At 30.1% G+C, this 20,139-nt stretch overlaps 1 protein-coding gene and 1 pseudogene across 1 annotated transcript; one reads left to right on the top strand and one right to left on the bottom strand.

The window, feature by feature from the left end:
• The first annotated feature begins 5,054 nt into the window (after nucleotides 1-5,054).
• Nucleotides 5,055-10,633, top strand: LOC108457769 (E3 ubiquitin-protein ligase PUB24-like; annotated as a pseudogene).
• Nucleotides 10,634-13,502: 2,869 nt separating this feature from the next.
• Nucleotides 13,503-14,479, bottom strand: LOC108488842 (21 kDa seed protein-like). Its single transcript, XM_017793124.2, has one exon. It carries the CDS (start codon nucleotides 14,471-14,473, stop codon nucleotides 13,724-13,726), a length of 750 nt encoding a protein of 249 aa, XP_017648613.2. The 5' UTR covers nucleotides 14,474-14,479; the 3' UTR covers nucleotides 13,503-13,723.
• Between the last annotated feature and the right edge of the window lie 5,660 nt (nucleotides 14,480-20,139).

Genomic DNA, 20,139 nt, shown 5'->3' with positions numbered 1-20,139 from the left:
TCATTTGTCGGATTTAGTGATCTCGAATCACTGTTCCGACACCACTGAAAATTAGGCTGTTACACTAAGCCATTGTCTGTGCAGAGGTATTTTATTTGTTTTCCCGTCTGTTTTTCAATTATAATTTTCTAAGACTTAAATGCGGAAAACACACCACTTTTCTGCTTCAGGAAGAACGCCCAAACTTTTCTGGAAAAATCATCAATAAAGGTTAGCATATAATTAGCTCCACCTCTGGAAGGCACTCTGGATGGCCCCCACAGATCAGAATGAAGATACTCTAACTTTCCCTTCGTGTTATGGATTCCTTTGGTGAATCGAACTCTCTTTTGCTTCCCAAAAACACAATACTCACAGAAATTTAGTTTGCAAATTCATTGCCCATTAATAAATCCTCTTTTGCTCAATTCTACCATGCCATTCTCACTCATATGCCCTAGGCCCATATGCCAAAGTTTTCTAATATCATCATCTGACATGGAAGAGGAAGAGACAGCTGCATCACCAGTAACAGTAGAACCCTGCAAAATATATAACTTGGCAGTTTTTCTTTGCTCTTTCATCACAACAAGGGAAACTTTGGAAATCTTTAAAACCTCACTTTCAGCTATGTATCTGTACCCTTTTGAATCAAGAGTACTCAACGAAATTAAATTTCTCTTCAATTCTGGAATATGTCTCACGTCACTAAGTGTTCTGACAACTCCATGAAACATCTTAATTTTAATTGTTCCAACACCTGCGATTTTATACGAAGCATTATTTCCCATCAAAACAACACCTTCAGACACTGTTTCATAAGTTGTAAACCAATCCCGATTGGGACTCATGTGGAAGGTGCAGCCTGAATCAAGTATCCATTCCTCGCTCACTTTAGAATTGTTGATGGAAGCAACTAGAAGTTCACCATCGTTGTAGTCTTCTACAACATCAGCTTCACCGAAATTTTCTGGTTGTTTTCCCTTTTGATTTTCCCTCTTAATCTTGTTCTGTAGCTTATAGCACTCAAATTTAATGTGTCTTTTCTTCTTGCAGAAGTTACAAGTTTTACCTCTGTTTGAAGACTTTGATCTACCCTTAGATTTACCGCCAGGATTCCTTTCCTGTGTCCTTCCACGATTATCATCAGCATTCCGATCTTGTCTCCCACGAACAATGAAACCCTCTCCCTGAGAGTCGGGTTTAAGCACAAGATGTTTCATCTTATCATATGAGGTCAAAGAATCATAAACCTCATCAACTGTGAGAGACTCGCGGCTATATAAAATCGTGTCTCTAAAGGTTGAATAAGACGGGGCCAACGAACAAAGTATAATCAACCTTAGATCTTCCTTATCATACTGAACCTCCATGGCCTCTAAGTTTGAGAGAATTTCTTTAAACACTGTTAAGTGTTCGTGTACAGACGCACCTTCCTCCAAACGATGAGCATAAAGACGCTACTTCATATGCAACTTGCTTGTTAGAGTTTTGGACATACATATTTGTTATAGCCTCTTCCATAATGCAGCGGCGGTCTTCTCTTTCATCACATCCTGCAAAATTTCGTTGGACAAATGCAGATGAAATTGTGTTAACGCCTTTCGATCCTTACGCTTCTTCTCTTCATCTGTTAAAGTCGAAGGCATCTTATCTATCCCTAGCAGGGCATCCTCCAGATCCATTTGCACAAGAACTGCTTGCATCATAGTCTGCCACAACGTAAATTTAGTGTTGCATCCAACAGCGGAGTTTCATACTTCAAAGATACCATTACTGTGATCGAGATGAACAACCCGAAAGCTCTGATACCAATTTGTAAAAATAAAATAAAATAAAATAAAATAAAATAAAGAACATAAAAATTTTACGTGGAAACCCTTTCGGGAAAAAACCACGGGCAGAGGAGAAGAAAATTCACTATGTCGAATTCGAATTAATTACAAGGGGAATATACTTTGTCTATTTATAGGCTTGTAAAGCCATATTCTAGTAAGACTGAAACACCTTATTCTAATCAATATCAAATAGATAGAATTTAATAAGGTTTAAAAACTTTATTCTAAAATAAAATAAAATAAGTGTAATTCTATATAGATTCTTTTTTATTTTATTTTACCCCGTATTTTATTTAAATAAAGATTCGGTCACTTAATTCTAACAATTATTTTGAATTCAATTAATCGATTAAAGAAAATACCATACTCTCGGTTTGATTCTAAATAGAGATAGAAATCATTGTATTACCTATTCTTATTATTTGCTATTACTATAAATCTATAATGATTTAGTATATTGATTGCAATTGATTTGGTTTTGAGTTAGCAATTTTTATTTCTTTCTTTTTTTTCATTCATTTTTTATTCGCTTTTGATCGGAAAATAGAAAAGTTGGGTGAATTAAAAACTCAAAGGCAGTTCATGGCCAAGAGTAAAGATGTCTGAGTAACAATTGTTTTGGAGTGTACAGATTGTATTCGAAACAACGCTAATAAGGAATCAACAGGTATTTCCAAGTATATTACTCAAAAAAATCGACACAATACGCCCAGTCAATTGGAATTGAAAAAAATTCTATCCCTATTGTTACAAATATACAATTCACGAGGAAATAAAGAAATAAATCGAATTAAATGCTCATATGTCCACTACAGGAAAACAGACTTTTAGTGGCGTTTTTTTTACCTTTAGCGGCGCTTTTAGGTGCCACTAAAACTATTTGCGGCGTTTTTCCAAACGCCGCAAAAAATGCCGCTATACATGACGTCGCTAAAGTTTGCAGCGTTTATTTAAAAAAATGCCGCTAAAGGTCATGACCTTTAGCGGCGCTTTTCACACAAACGCCACTAAAGGTCATGACCTTTAGCAGCGCTTTTACCACAAACGCCGCTAAATGTCATGACCTTTAGCGGCACTTTTCCCACAAACGCCGCTAAATGTCATGACCTTTAGCGGCTCTTTTCCCACAAACGCCGCTAATGGTCATGACCTTTAGAGGCGCAAATCCCACAAACGCCGCTAAAGGTCACAAAATTTTAAAAAAAAATATTATAAAATATTATAAAGGTCATGAAAAATTAAAATTCATTATCAAAATATTGAGAAGAATAATATCCATGATATAAATATAAAAATTTTCTATTAAAATTCATTATCAAATTAAATTTTCTATGAAAATTTAACTTTAAAACTAAATATAAAATTGATTAATTCAAATTTAGAATTTAAAATAATAAATTAAAAACACAATTAAAATCCAAAAGTTAGAACTTAAGTTATTAAATATTAAAATAAAATAAAAATATAGAATCAAAACTAAAATAAATAATAAAAATTAGATTAAATATAAAGATATAAGTAAAATACAACAAGTCTTTTACTAACAAAGAAGTCCAAATACAACATCTTATTTGCAAATCTAAACAACACTGAAAATGCAAAGGTCTTTTATAAAAGACAAATTGCTAAGTTTTGAACTAGGAATTCTAATACCTCGGAGGACAACGCAAAGTTTAAAGCTTGATAAACTACACTCTCATCGGAGAAGATGCCAATGAACCTACAAACAGATGCCAATTTACAACATTTAAGCACTTCAATTTATAGCATTTAAACACTTCAATTTGCAGACTTTAACATCTCAATTAACAACATTTATATAACTCAATTACAGCAATAAAACATCTCAATTTCCAAAGAACTAAACACTTCAATTTGCAGACTTAAACACTTCAATATACAACATTTAAACACGCAATTTACAACATTTAAACACTTCAATTTACAGATTTAAACACTTCAATTTGCAAGATTTAAACAACAAAGATCCATCAATTAAATAAAATGAATTTTAAACATTTAATAGTCATTTCCATTATAATTGATGACAAATTATCCACCATTTAATTAGCTTAGTTTCAAAGATTAATTAGAATGAGCAACAATATACAAAAAGATTGAATCCACCATACAAAGATATTTCAAACATCAATTTTCTCACTTCCGAACCTCATTAATAGCAACAATTTAATGATTTCTTTCATACAGTTCTTGAACCCAAAAAACAAGATTAAACAACCAAGGATTGATCTTACCTAAACCTAATAAGCCATGTTATTAGGATGTTGAAATTTGAAAACCAAGATCATTGCTAGTGCTAATTAATAAAAACAACAAGGTTTATGAGTTACTATTTTAAGGTTTATGAATTATGGTTTAAGGGTTGAGGTTTAAAGTTTAGGAGTTAGGGGTTATGGGTTATGGGTTATGGGTTCAGGGTTAATATCAACCCCTAAAACCTTAAACCCCTAAACCTTAAACCCCTAAAAAATCATAGACACTAGTCTATATAATCCCTAAACCCCTAAACCCAAAAAAACCCTAAACACTAATCTATAACGCCTAAACCTTAAATCCCAAAAAACATCATATGGATGTTGATGTGTATATACATAGATATTAATGTAAAAGCTTATGTTCATAATAAATTACGGAAGCAATACTTAATATTGATTAAATTTATTTTTGGGTTTAGGGTTTAATATTTAAGGTCTATGATTTAAAGTTTTATAGTTTTATAGTTTAAGGTTTAATGGCCATGGGTAGTATGTTAATCTCAAGTGAATCATATTCAATTAAATCCTAAACCCTATAATTAATATATATTTACGGCCATAAGTAGGGGGTTGAAAGGGTCTTTGCCTTTCTAAAATGAAAAATTTTCCATTTCGATTTTTTGAAATTTTTAAAAATTTTAAAGGTAAAATTTCACTTCATCCCTTTGAATAATGGAAAATTTTTGATTTAATCGTTTCAAAATTATAAAATATATGCTAAACTTTAATCGTTAAAGGGTAAAAGTTTAGGGTTTATGTTTTATAATTTAAGGTTAAGGGTTAAGGGTTTAGATTAATACTTTTATTTTCAAAAATATTTAATCTAAACCATTTGATATATTTAAATATTAGATTTAAAAAAATATTGATAAATAAATAAAACATTGATAATAAATAAAATAAAATATAAAAATAAAATGTATAAAATAAAAATTAGTGCAAAAACACTATAAAAGATAAGCAATAAGAGCGTTTTTTTATAAAAACGTCGTAAACAGTCATTTTACTTAAAAAATGGAGCCTTTTTATTCCCAAATTTCCCCTCCCTTCGAAACCCTAAATTTCCCCCTAAAATTGGTATCCTCAAAACATCATTTTCACACACGCCGTTTTCATCGGTTTACCTTGGAACCCATACGATCCCTTCCCCTTCCCCTTTCCCTTTCCCTTTCCCTTTCCCTTTGGTTTTGAAAAACCCATGTTCCATTTCCTTAAACTTATCAAACAGCTTCAGCATCCTGATTCCAAGATGAAAGCTTTGAAGGAATTGGATTTGTTTGCGGTCAAGAATGAAAGAAACAGGAAATACATGGTGGAAGCTGGGGTGCCTAGAGCTATGCTGTTGTTTATTGTAAATTGTTTCAAGGAAGACTGTGTTAGTGGCCTAGAGGAAGCCCTAAGTGCCCTTTTCTTAATTCGAATTCCATCGGCTGAGGCAAAGTTGTTACCCAAACAAAATGATCAGATTATCAAATCATTGATCTGGGTATTAGGATGTGAATTCAACACCCAGGTTATGGTTAAATCCCATGCGGTTTCAGCATTGAAATCCATCATTGAAACAGCAAGTTCGGTTGTACTCGAAAGATTAGAACCCAAGTTCTTCGAGATGATTGTCGGAGTTTTGAAATAATGCATAACCAGGATCACTCAACGGGGAATAAATTCAGCTTTGCATGTTCTTTTAGACGCTTGCCCTTGGGGAAGAAATCGGCTAATGATGGTTGAATCCGGAGCAGTTTCCGCGCTTATCGAGCTTGAATTAGGATCACCCGAAAAGAGAACCACCAAGCTTATTCTGGGTATACTCTTCCATCTATGTTCTTGTGCTGATGGGAGAGCAGAGTTTCTCCGCCATAAAGGCGGCATCGCCGTTGTCACAAAGAGGATCATGAGAGTTTCACCGGCGGCCGATGATCGAGCAGTAATGATACTTTCGTTGATAAGCAAGTTCTCAGCCACCAGTTGGGTTGTTCATGAAATGTTGGAGGTTGGAACTGTAACAAAGCTTTGCATGTTGCTCCAACTCGATTGTGCAGCCTATTTGAAGGAAAAAACTATGGAAATACTTAGATCACATTCCGATGATTGGCTCAAGTTCCCTTGCATCGACAAATCTGTCTTGACCAGGTATATTAAATAGTTTTACTTTTAATTGCTTAATACTATGTAATTCATATCAACTATATTTGCATTCGCAATTTTTACTATTGGTTGCCACTAAATCATTTGTTTACACTAAATATAATATTATTGTCTTTTAAGGTTTGTTGATTAATTGCAAATATTCTCACTTGTTTTTCATCTTCTAATCATATCAAAACCTTGAAGTAACTGGAAGATTTATCCATAAGTGCACCAAACCAATAATTTCTTTTTATTTATTCAATTCTTATATTCATTATTCTGTTCTTAATTTCGGTTTTGATTTTTCTATGTTCTTTCTTCAATACATTACAGAAGCATTTGGCCGTCTCGTCTACTTGTCTCTCCAAACTATTGTTGGTAACTTGGTATGGAGAGTGGAGACTGGAGAATCGGAGATGGCTCTTTAGGGCTTGGGCTAAGGTGAATGGCCATGCTTTTTGTTGCTTGAATTGTCCTTTATTTGCTGTGTTTTTTTTTCGGGTATGTTTTTCTTTATGAGGGAGGTATTAAGTTCAAAATGTTCCATGCACCATTTGTTCAAATTGTTCAGATGTGGACTAAAAGGTGCTGCACTTGGCTGTTAGGGAAGAGTCTGCCTGGCATTTGCTGATGAGGTACTGTGCTGGCTTTACGGAACAGTCAAAGAGAGTAAGATTCTAATTTCCATTTCCATTTCAACATGTGCTTGAACCCCTTTGTTTGTTTTTGATAGAAATGTATAATTGTTTATAAGATTGAATAAAATCAAGTATCATCAGCACCCCTTTGGTCTGCGATGCCAATACAACAACTTCACTACTCTGTGGCTTCAATTTCGCCACTTTGGTTGCTTTTTGGTAGAAATATATAGTAGTTTATATGATTGAATAAAAAATATATACTGTATATAGCTGGCCAAAAATTTGTTAATGATCTATTGATGTTCACTACTCTCTCTATATATAAAAAAATAGCAAATTTGACTTGATGAACTGTTAGGCTATGAATAGGTACAAAATCAGTCTATGGATCACGTCAAGTTGACAGGGAAATTAATATTAAAGAAAATGTTTTACTTCGTCTAATTTATTATTATTACTCCTCTATTTAGGGGATTCCATTATCTGTATTGACAAGTTTGATGAGATTGTTATTTGATATATATATATATATATATAGCGGTGGTTGAGAGGAGAAAATGGGAATATGGGAACCATATTCCTGAATATTTCTCAATCTTTACCCCTTAAATGGATAAATGAACACCGATTAATTGATTAAGTACCTGTTGTTGATTATTTTAACTAGTTTGTTTCACCTCGTGTCAACAGATAATTGATTATATCAATTATATTTTATTTAATTTAAAATGTTTCTTAATTCAAACTTTTATTAAATCAAACAAAAGGTGATTATGTTATACATAAATTATTTTAGGTTATAGTTTATCTACAATATTTAAATTTAAAATTTAAAATTTATATTTAAAATTAATATAATTTAATTCTTTTACATAATATTATTTAACTAATATATTTAATTATTTTAATTAAAATATTGAAGTCAATTTCTTTTTCGACTTATTGATTTACTCTGCAAATTCATTACTTTTTGAATTGTGAAAGAGTTGAGCAACAAAATCTTCATTGAAGACAACATCATACTTGTTGAGAATTTTATTCACTCTTTATTTTTTTAATGACTGTGTGATTGTTCTTTTTCTTTTGTTGGATTCAGATGAGGACTACATACTACAATTCGCACCACCATTCAACCGATTGGAGCTTCTACAAGCACAATCTTGCCCTGATACGATTACTAATCACGTTGAACAATCGTAGTCATCGACAGACTTATTTGTTAGTTTGTAATTCAGATAGTTCAAATACAGGATCAAAACAAAGAGGATGGTTTATATTTTTACTAACTTTGATTTTGCAGATGAACATCACACATGATAAAGTTCCCCCAAGTTCAGCCTTTGTTTGTAAAGGCAAACCCCCCAACTTGGTAGATTCATAAGTTAAAAAATTGTCCTTTGGCAATTAGATTTAAATAGCTCCCATTTTAGTGTATTGATGAAACTCATGAGAGGTAGATGCTATTTCTGCTGTGCTTTTCTAGAAGCATTATTGCTATTAATACAAGTTCCAAATATTAAACTTCAATGGTTTCTAAAAGTAGGAGTTACTATTTAAATTGTTAAGAATTTTAATATTTAATTAAACTTAAATTAAAAAAAAAAAGATTGTCTATTTTTCTGTGGATCTGCTTTGTCTCATGAGGAAAAGGTTAGATTAGATGAAACTCATTTTTCTGTTGAGTAGTTATCTTTTTTAATAATTATATCTTTGACTTGCATATGTGTTTTATTGTGCTGAAAGGTAAACTCGTATACTGATGATATTTTTGCAAGTACTGAAATTTCTCATTAATTGATTCTTTTTGGTGTTAAAAGTTTCATGATTGATGAAATTAGTCTTGACAACCATGGGTGTTGTGATGGTCCTAAAACTGGCAGACTCAAGGTATTGGATAATGTGAGTCTTACTCTTTTGAGCTCAAGTGTGCTCTAGTTTTTCAAGTTGGTAATGTTACTTTTGCAAATAATTAACTTCTTTCTCTTGCAGGCACCAAAGCTCTTTGATTATTTGGCAGAGGGTTAGTGAAGCACAGGATATAGCCACAAAATTAGGTGGACAAGTCATTGGTCACACATGGCTTTTAGAATCAATTGCAGCATGTAAGTTGCAGCCTTTTGTCAACTAACTAAATAATGATGATTGAATTTTTTTAGCTAAAGAATGACCAATAACTTAATAGGCTAGTCCTGTTTTTGAAGGTAGAACTTGCTCTTTCTCTGTATATCTGTATTGTAATAGTCATATGAGCTCTTTTGAGTTTGTCAGCAACTAATTGAACTTGGATGGGGCATTTTCATCATTACATGAGTAAAGTTATTTTTTACTTGTACAATACCATTATAACAGCCATGAACTGGACTTACATGTGATATTAGTAACTTGTACCATCCCTTAAGGCTTCAAATTTACTTAAAATAGGAATTACATGTGATCTTTGGCAATTTTGCCCAATAGAATTAAGCTAATTTTATGATTCTATCTTTAATTAATGCAGGACTGAGCAATGCTTCCTTTACAGGTCAGTTTCCTGTTTCTTTGTCATGGATGGATGTATTTATTGGAATATGGGACCAAGTAACTTAATACAAAGAAATTTTACATTTGTTTTTCTATGCCTTTTAGATAACCTCTAATTTTAGCATGAAAACAACCCTCTCTGCTGGGTTTTTTCACCATTGTTGCTGCTATTGCTTTCATTTAGGTGTCAACTTTATTTTAACAGATGTTATGCCTTATATCATGCTATATGAGACAAATATATTCCATAGTTTTTCTTATCCTTCTGTTTTTGTGCCGTTATACTCTCTAATCACATGATTTCCCTAAGCCAACCCCGTCAATAATGATTGATTGCTGATGTAACAATGTTTGATTGCTAATCACATGATTTTCGATTTTGTTTTCTCTTCAAAGTCTGCTGTTAAGTTTACAGTAAGCCAGTTGACTGCATTTCTTTTTTCATTTTTTACACTGCTTGCGGGACTCCAAATTATGTTGCTCTGGAGGTTTTCACTCATGAACTCAGAAAATAATTAGCTGTATTGCTGCAACTTTTCTTTTTTTTTTTTTTGCCTTTTCTTTTTGGTATCTGATATTTTTATTTTCAGGTGCTCAAAGATAAAGGTTATGATGGTACATCATCTGATATTTGGTCTTGCGGAGTTATTCTCTTTGTTCTCATGGCTGGTTATTTGCCTTTTGATGAGCCAAGCCTTATAGGCTTGTATAAGAAAGTAAGTACCCTCCAGATTTGGCCAGTCTTTTTAGATGAGAACTTCATTAAAATTGTTTGTACCTTGATAAATTTCAGATCTGGGAGGCTTCTTTCAGCTGTCCATCATGGTTTTCATCTGGTGCCAGGAATTTGATTAGCGTATTCTTGATCCAAACCCTCTTACCGTAAGTTTCAAAAAATTTATGATTACATGCAATCTTTGATCACAATATAAGCTTTAGCGCGTGCATTTTGGTTGAAATTCTGCATGTTCTTTTTGGCAGCGTTTAACTATTCCTAAAATTCTACAAGATGAATGGTTCAAGAAAGGGTACAAGCCACCAAAATTTGAGCAAGATGAGGATGTAAATCTTGATGATAATATCTTATATTTTACATGGTTATGATTTAAGTCCTTATTTCATTGATATCTTTATATTTTAATCTAATTTTTATTATTTATTTTAGTTTTGATTCTAAATTTTTATTTTTATTTTAATATTTTTAGTTACAATTTTAATAGAAAATTTAATTTGATAATGAATTTTAATAGAATATTTATATCATGGATATTATTCTTCTCAATATTTTGATAATAAATTTAATTTTTCATGACCTTCATAATATTTTATAATAATTTTTTTTTTCATTTAATGACTTTTAGCGGCGTTTGTGGGAAAAGCGTAGCTAAAGGACATGACTTTTAGCGGCGTTTGTGGGAAAAGCGCCGCTAAAGGACATGACTTTTAGTGGCGTTTTTTTAAATAAACGCCGCAAACCTTAGTAGCGTCAGCTATAGAGGCGTTTTTATGGCGCTTGTGAAAGCGTCGCTAATAGTTTTAGCGGCGCTTTTAAGCGCCGCTAAAGGCCAAAAAAACACCGCTAAAAGTCTATTTTCTTATAGTGTAACTATTTTTATTATATTGTTAATTTGTGTATTGTTTTAAGAATTGTTTTAGTATTATTTTTATTTGTTTTAATATTTGTTTTTATGTTTTTAAATATATTTGATTTATTAAATTTTTAAATTTTTTATTTAATAAAATAAGAAAAAAATTTAATATGGGCCGGATCGGGCCGGGCTCGGGCTTAGTAATGTTATTTCGGGCCGGGCTTGGACAAAATTTTAGGCCCATATTTCGGGTCGGGCTGGGCCCGAGCCTAGTAGACGGGCTTAAAATTTTATCTTGGCCCGGCCCGAACCCAGCCCGGCCCGGCCCATGATCACCTCTACTCGGCGCCCATGTCAGCCCCCTCTAGATTCGCCATTGCTTGACACTAAAATTATAAAAAAAATAATGTATTTTTAAAAATAAAATCTAAAAGCAATTTTTTCGAAAAAGTTAGAAATTCAACGTTAATAAAAGGTAACGTAGACATTTATATTTCAATATTTAAAATTATGATTTCATAATTTCTGAATTTTTATAACTTATAATTTTTTTCAGTTTTTAAAAATTGTGATTTTTTTTTGTTATTTTCTATTTTCATGCTTGAATTTATTTCGAAAACAAAAGTTTTTTTATGGAATTATGCTTTTGAGTAATGGGTATAAACCTTTTCGAAACTTTAGGTATAATAATAATAATAATAATAATAATAATAATAATAATAATAATAGTAGTAATAATAATAATAATAATAATAATAATAATAATAATAATAATAATAATAATAATAATAATAATAATAATAATAGGAGGAGGAGGCTCCTTGGTGGGAAATATCTTTATTATCCTTTTCTTTTCTTTTCATGATAATAATAACACTTGAAATTACATAATCTTGTAAATTGGATCGAGATTGAGCAGTGAAAAATCAATTCTTGATTTAATCAAATTCAATCAATCGATCTTTGATATGATAGATTCACTATTTTAAAAATTGAAAACTTTAAAAAATCATAAAATTTAAACAAAAAGTATTCAAAAATTTATAAATACATTTAAATAAAATAAGATTTTTATAATTTTTGGTTGTTTGCATATAACTTATGTTATGTTAATATTAACTGACCTAAACGAAGGCTAATATTTAACAAAATTATATATGCAATCGTTCTAATAAACATGTAACACTTATTGTCGGTGTTTAATTACTACATCAACATTTCACTTACAAATTAATATATTTGTCTAAAGATGAAATATTAATGAAGTGATTGGTATCTTAGGGTTTACATTTGTTCGAATTAATTATTATTTTGTTTTATATTTAAAGTCTTAGATGAGATTATTTTGTTTGATTCAACTACAATTATACTTGCCAATATTACTGCATGCATTAATTGTATTCTTCTATTAAATGACACCAACTTCAAGTTATGATAAGAGAATCTTAAGATAGTTCAACAATATTCTCGGCACCTCCTTCCTTTCCCATCGTCTCCTTCAATTTTCTAGTCAGATCCCTCTTAAGGCCCTCCTTTTTATTTCTAATAGAAGCTACCCATCTCACCAAGCCCTTCCTCACACCTTCTAGCTTAGCCAACATACCACCTGAAGTAAACTGTCATATTCGTTTAACCTCCTTCCCAAAAGATTCTTTTATCACCCACCATGCCTCAAACCAAAACATTTTCTACCTCAACCTATTACTCTAAGGATGCCATAGATTCGCCATCGTGCTTCTCATTGCCAGAAATTGGATTACACTCACTATGAGAAAGCATCCAACTAGACAAAGATCATAAACCACCGTCGCAGAATCAAATTCCTTCTATACTTGCAAAATCTCCTCTTTCTCATCTTCCAATGTTAACTCTACCATTTCATCCTCCATATCCATGAATCAAAATGAACTAGATTGATAAGAAACACTCCTTCCTAAGAACCGCGGTCACTAGAACAAAGAGAAATAAGGAAAAAAAACCCTATAGAAAAACCAAAACATGCTAGAGTAGTAGACTAGAGACGTGCTAGAGTAGAATAATTTCAATATGTCGAGTTAAAATTTTAAATACAAATATTTGATTCAATTGATAAACATGAATAAGAAAATCCATCTTAAATTTAATATATTTCATAATAATTAATTAAGAATAGAATAGAGTAATTCACCAATAATATTAGGTGTAATGATAAGACAAATTACATGTTCAAATGATGATACAAGTTCGAACCTTGAAAATAACATTATTGAGAGGAGTAGCCATAAACTCCGAACATATGGATCAACCCTTCTTTATCTCTAACAATAGGGTGCCTTAACCACCCAACGACCATTCCATTCTCGTTGTCCATTGAAACCACTCTGAATAATCCTAGTATTAGCATTTTTCACTTGGTACTTAGTAGTCTAGTTTCCTCTCTCACTATTTTTGTTTTGTTTTGATATATATATATTTAAATTTTTGGTTAAATACAAGACATTGTATCCAAGTTTACGAGTCTAATACTACTAAAATCAGTGGCAACAAAAGAAGTAAATAAGTAAACAGTTTATTCATTAAGCTGAAAAGAGTACAAAGAGAAGGACTCTGAGAGACAAACCTTGTAAGCATATATATATATATATATATATATATATATATACATGCTGCTGCTTCAAACAAGACAGTCTTAACAATCAGTTCTTTCAGCATTATTTACTTGAAGCTAATATTATATAATAACTACTAGTTCATGCATAATGATTGCTTTCAATCTAAACATGAACTACTTGTTGAATCTCCCTGGCTAATTTTTTTGCTTTCTTAAAGTAAAATGGCCATCCATGGCCAGTGGAGAGAGCCAAGCGTATCATTTCTCCATCTGAGTCTCTCACAATTTCATTGCATAAAGCTGGGCATGTTCCACACACCGCGGGGCAGTACTTAAATTTGTAATCAAGATCATTCACCTTCTCTATTCTAAACCAACTGGTCAAAGTGTTGGCACCCGGGTTCCCTTTAACCCCATCGGTTATCACCCACCATTTTCCGGCTGAGTGGTCGTAATCATCGACCTTCCACACTGTTGTTGTTTGGCAAAGTCTGGGTCTGAGGGGAATGAACTCTATGTTTATGTCAGTGGATAGGCGAACAACGCCATCGTTGGAGTCTGAATTATAAAATATCACCGGAATACCATCGTCACCGGATCCTCTTTGAGCAACTACTTCCGGGCATTTTTTTCTGCTAGGCATGCCTAGGGCAAGCCCCCCACCACCAGCACCCCATATCGACGACACAACGTAGTATGGGGTGCCTGTTTGAACCTCGTTGCCATCAATGTCGAGCACAGGTTCGTTTGTAGCGTTGGCTACACCAAACAAAAAGGACGATGGTGTGATTGAGAAGATGATGAAAAGAAGAAACACTGAAATTGTTGTGGTTTTCATGGTTATACAGATTGTGTTGATATGTGTTGCTTTAGTTCTCCATGCGAATTTATAGAGATGGGAAAGGATGAACATCCAAAATTGATAGAATATTCAATATTATTACATATAACACATTTCAAATGTGAGGAAAAAAAAACACATTTCCAAAATTAATAGGACCATATTTTTTATGAATGTTAGAAATTGGAAATAAATTCAATTAATATCTATTTTTTATAAAAACATTTTTATAATAATTAAGTTTATTGTAGAATTGATTTTTTTATGTTTCATATTTATAACAAGTATAAAGTATGAAGTGCACTTCTTACTAATGTATACATTTTTTATCTCAAATTTTAATAAAATTAATTTTATTTGTAAAGAAAATAAAATAATAAAATTTAGCTGACATACTATTTCAATAAAATGTGATATAAAATATATTAATTATATTTTATTAAATAAAATAATATTCAATAAACGAAGTTCCCTTTTTTTTAACTTTTATTAACTATATATAAAAATAATATTAATCAAATTTGCTATAAAATTTTTTTTTGAGCTTTATCACAATTTCAATCTTATTATTTTTTATTTCTGTTGGAAAGGTTGAGATAGAACACATTACGACAAAACAAGTTTAAAACAAGGTGAAGCAATGAGCAAAGTAAGGAAATATAAGATGTAATATTTGTTAACATAGTTGGGATTCAATAATCCTATTCTGCAGAGTTTCGTTCAAAAAATAATTTTATTCCACAATTCGTCTTGATCAACTATTACTAAAGTCTAAATTATCCTTACCTGACAGTTATTTGTAACCCAATATTGAATCTAAATTATTATAGATGACTCTCCAAAAATACCTCACTTACAATCAAATAAATTTCCCCAACAAAACTTAAAAGAGTGTCGAATAAAATACAAAAAAAATACACCAAAGTATCCAGCTTAAACCCTCCAATATAAATCCCTTCTAGTATAGTTTTCATAAGTTTAAAGGTTGAAATTATCTCATGAATTATATATCATTAAAGTCTTCATAAACAAGTATCTTAGCATCTTCAAATACTATGAAAGTCCACAAAAGTTCAAACTCCTCCCGTCCTTCTTCAAAGCCGTTGAGTGAAAAATAATGGTCATCACATGTTATAATAGAAAATCACTTCCTCATTTCTTACTCAACAAAATTAAAGCATAAGCCACATCATTAAAAAATCAAACATGCGAACATAAATTCTTTTAATGCACCAAAGCATTGTTTTATCTATTATTTGAACATGAAGTGAAACAAGAAAATTAGTCAAAGTTTAAACAATCTCCCCTTTATCATTTTGAAAAATACAGTAACAAATAATTAGCACATCATCTAAACAAGTTAAAGGAAACAAGAATACGTCTCCGGTAGAACCATACTCAATTATACACTCCCCTTGTACATATGCTTGTTCACCACATTTTCGTTTAAGCATACACCAAAGTCAACAAAGATAAGTTCAAAGAATACAGAGCATGACGAATAAGTTGAACAAAACAAATATCATAAAGAAGCGACTCAATTTTCGTGAACATTTAAAAGGTGGATTTCGAGGCCGAATTTCTAAATTAAGCTAACTTGAGAATTTACGTGAGGAGTTTGTGTGTTGTACATGAAATTATAAAGTCAAATCATTAATTGATTAAATTGGATAAGTTGTAACTATAGTACATGGACCCAATTGTTTAAGTGACCAAATTAGTGGGAATTGATTAGAGAATTTAGCAAATACTTAAAGTGTAATTAAACCAAGGACCTAGTTGCAATATAACCACGCCCAAAGTTTGATTAGTGGCAAACCATTATCAATGCCACACATTTCCACTAATTTTCTCATGATAAGTTTATGGCCATTAGATCATAACTAATTAAGGTTAATTTGTGAGTTAATTACCTTAATTAATATGTTAATTTTGAAAAGTTTTGTCACTAAAAAAATTAAAAATTCAGTAACCAAAATAAAAGGAGCCTAATAATTTAGTGATCTATGTCTGTATTTTTACTAAAAATGGACGCCTGCCTTTGTGCGTCAGAATTGAAGATAATAATAATAATAATAATAATAATAATAATAATAATAATTATTATTATTATTATTATTATTATTATTAGAGAATGATACATATTTGATGAACTTAAAAGTTTATAAAATAAATTTATTAAAATTAAATGAATTTAGTTGAAATGAGAAATTTATATATACAATATAATAAGTATATACATTAAAAATGTAAAAAGTAGTCATTTTCATGTAATATTCAGTAAAAATCTTATATCATTATAATAAATAGATTTAATGATTACCATTTAAGTAACATGGAATTCCAAAATTGAAAAATATAATGATTGAAAGTGATTAAATTAAAATACATGAATTAAACTCATAATTTATACATAACAACTTACTAATAATAAAGTTTGACTCAACAAATCTAACTATTACAGTTTAAATCAAGATTAAAATTTAAAATTTTAAAATATATAAAAATTAAAATCCACCAAAATTAAAATCTTCAATTTTAGCATGGTAGCAAAAATTTCATCCATATATATATATATTGATAACACATTTCAAATGTGAGGCAAATTATTAGTACCACTCTCTCATTGAAAAATCTGGCCCCATTCGTGATGGATGGGGCGACTCGAAAGACGCAAGGCCGAGCAACATGGTCAACTTTTTATTCCACTTCACGTGCAGTTGCGGATTTGTTCAAAAGCATCGCCCCCACAATTCTCTTTTTATTACTATTCTTTCTTTCTTTCTTTTCACGTTTTTATTTTTGTTTTCCTATCATTTTATTTTATTTATTTCCTTTTTCTTTAATTGAAAATTTTAGCCACCATACTCAATAACCATCTATGTTGCCATTCACAGTGGCTTTTTATGCTGATTGCTGCACTAAAGAAGAGATTTTCTCTTCGTTCACTTTTACAATTTAAATTTTGTAGAAATCGACTCTAAATTTTTTAAAATAATGACCAAGGCTTCAAAATTTTTTTATTTTTTGATACCTGTTTTGCCTAATTGAATATAAATTACTCCTCATGGTTAAATACATTACGTCACCGTTCAGATCATGAAACAGATTCTCAGAGTTCTGAATCTGAACTCAAAGTTCTGTTTTTTTTCTTTTTTTTTTCTTGCTGCTGATTCAATCTAAAAAGTAATTTTTTAAAACAATGAACAATGACTAAGGCTTCAAACTTTTTTATTTTTTGATACTTATTTTGCTCTATCAGATTGTCACTAGTTGAATATACATTACTCCTCATGGTTAAATACACCACATCACCATTCAGATCACTAAATAGATTCTCAGAGTTTTGAATCTGAGCTCAAAGTTATTTTTTTTCTTTTTTCTGACTGTTGATTCAATCTAAAAAGTATTTTTTTAATTTTTTGAAATAATTTTTTTAAAAAATTTAAATCAATGTCGCTTGACAACTACACCATCTTAAAATGATGCAGGTTAAAATGGGACATAAAAGTTTATTCATGAAAGTAAATTACCATGATTGTGATGATGATATGTAAAATGTGATGTTTAATAAGAAATATAAGGTCATACTAATTGAAGAAGACAAAAGCCATCCAATTCGTTTGGTGTTTTCTACTTAATAGTTTGTCCTTTTAACTCTTAAACACTCAAGCAAGTGGACAAATCTAGAGCCAAATGGACGAATCCCATAAGTTCCTTGTGCCAGGGAAACAACTTCTATCATTATTATCATTACTATTCATCATACAAGTGTGCCCTTCCACGTTTTTTATCAAATTCTTTTAGATTTTTAATTAATTATTCAAAAAATTTGATTGGACATCCAAATTCAATATTCGTTTTCATATATACATTAGTTTTATTCGCCCAAACAGTTGCTAGGAGATAAGCTATATGTTAGAAAAGAGTGGCTAAAAGGCCAGTTAAAGGCCAGTTTATTATTTAAGTTTAACAACACTGAAAAAGTGTTTTTAAAAAAATTGATAGTATTTATCGTTGATATTTATAAGTGGTTTTGAAAAAATAAAATATCTATTTCAAGCATAATGTTATAAAGTAGAAAATAAAAAGGTTTTTAATTGGAAAGTATTTTTTTAAAAGGTTAAATTTTAAAAGTTTTGGATTAGTTTAAAATTAATGTTTGGTTTGAAATCGTTGTTTGGGTTGAATGATGCTTTTCAACCTCAATGGTAAGCACATCCTAAAAGAGTGAGCATTCCTTTATGTACCGTGATAAACAATAATAAAATCGGTGATACATTGATTGTTTATGCAATTCGACTCCCCTATGTTAAAGGAATCAAATCGATTTAAATTAAAAAAGTTAAATGTCATAGTTTAAATTTTAAATACAAATATTTTATTTAATTGATATCCATGAATAAAAAATTTATCTTAAATGTAATATATATCATAATTAATTATTAATAATAAAATCAAATCATTAATAAGTGTGGGGTGCAATAGTAAAATAAAGCGAATCTGAGAATAAAGTGATAACATTATTAAAAGCGGTAATCACAAATTTGAAGACTTTGAGAAAAAAAAATTAAATTCTTGATTTGTTTTTTTGGTCGAGGTAGGTTTAGAGATTAAAATATTTTAGAAACATAAAATAGGACATATTGCTAAATTAAAAGAATTTTTATAACCCTGAGACTAAAATTATAAAAAATGTATTTTTAAAATAAAATCTAAAAGCAATTTTTAAGAAAAAGTTAGAAAATGCAACGTTAATAAAAGGTTCTGTACATTTATATTTCTATATTATTTCAGTGTTTTTCTAATTTTTTTATTTTTTACATTTTAGCTATTTTTTATTTTATGTATTTTTAAAATTATATTCTCATAATTTCTGAATTTCTTTATAAATTTTAAAATTTTTCAATTTTTTAAAAATTAAGATTTTTTTGTTATTTCTCTATTTTTATTTTTGAATTTATTTCTAAAAAATAGTTTTTTAATGGAATTAGGCTTTGGAGTACTGGGTATAAACATTTTCAAACTTCAGGTATCAAATTGATGCAATACAATCTTTAAGTACTAAAAATTATTTGGTACAACTTTAGGGACTAAATTATGATTTAACCCTTATATATAACATATTTCACATGTGAGGTTAATTATTAGGTCCACTTTGTTTTCGTCTTTCTTATCTTCTCATAATCAAATGCTGAGTGGCACGTAATAATAATAATAATAATAATAATAATAATAATAATACTTTAAATTACATAATCTTGTAAATTGGGCGGTGAATTAGTGAAATAATCAATTTTGATTGAATTCAATCAATCGATCTTTGATTCGATGGTTTTATTATTCAAAAAATCATGAAATTTAAACAAAAATATTTTAAAATTTATAAATATATTTAAATAACAATAAGATTTTTATAATTTTGGAATTTTGTGCATATATATTAAGTTATGTTAATATTGACGGGCTTAAACAGAGACTAATATTTAACAAAATTACATTTGCAACTGTTGTAATAAACATGTGACGCTTATTGTCAGTATTTAATTACTACACCAAGATATCATTTACAAATTAATATATTTGTCAAAATGTGAAATATTAATGGAGTGATTAGCATCTTAGGATTTGCCTTTATTCGAATTAATTATTATTTTGTTTTATAATTAAAGTCTTACTTGAGATTGTTTTGTTTGATACAACTACAATTATACCTGCCAACATTACTGTATGTATTA

Source organism: Gossypium arboreum, chromosome 10 (genome assembly GCF_025698485.1).
Source record: "Gossypium arboreum isolate Shixiya-1 chromosome 10, ASM2569848v2, whole genome shotgun sequence".
NCBI classification, from domain to species: domain Eukaryota; kingdom Viridiplantae; phylum Streptophyta; class Magnoliopsida; order Malvales; family Malvaceae; genus Gossypium; species Gossypium arboreum.
Note: the sequence above shows the minus strand (reverse complement) of the source record. Positions and strands in the feature narration are given on the sequence as shown.

Bases quoted from the DNA above. Each gene is read 5' to 3' on its own strand.
- LOC108488842 (XM_017793124.2), bottom strand. From the start codon at position 14,473: ATGTTCATCCTTTCCCATCTCTATAAATTCGCATGGAGAACTAAAGCA.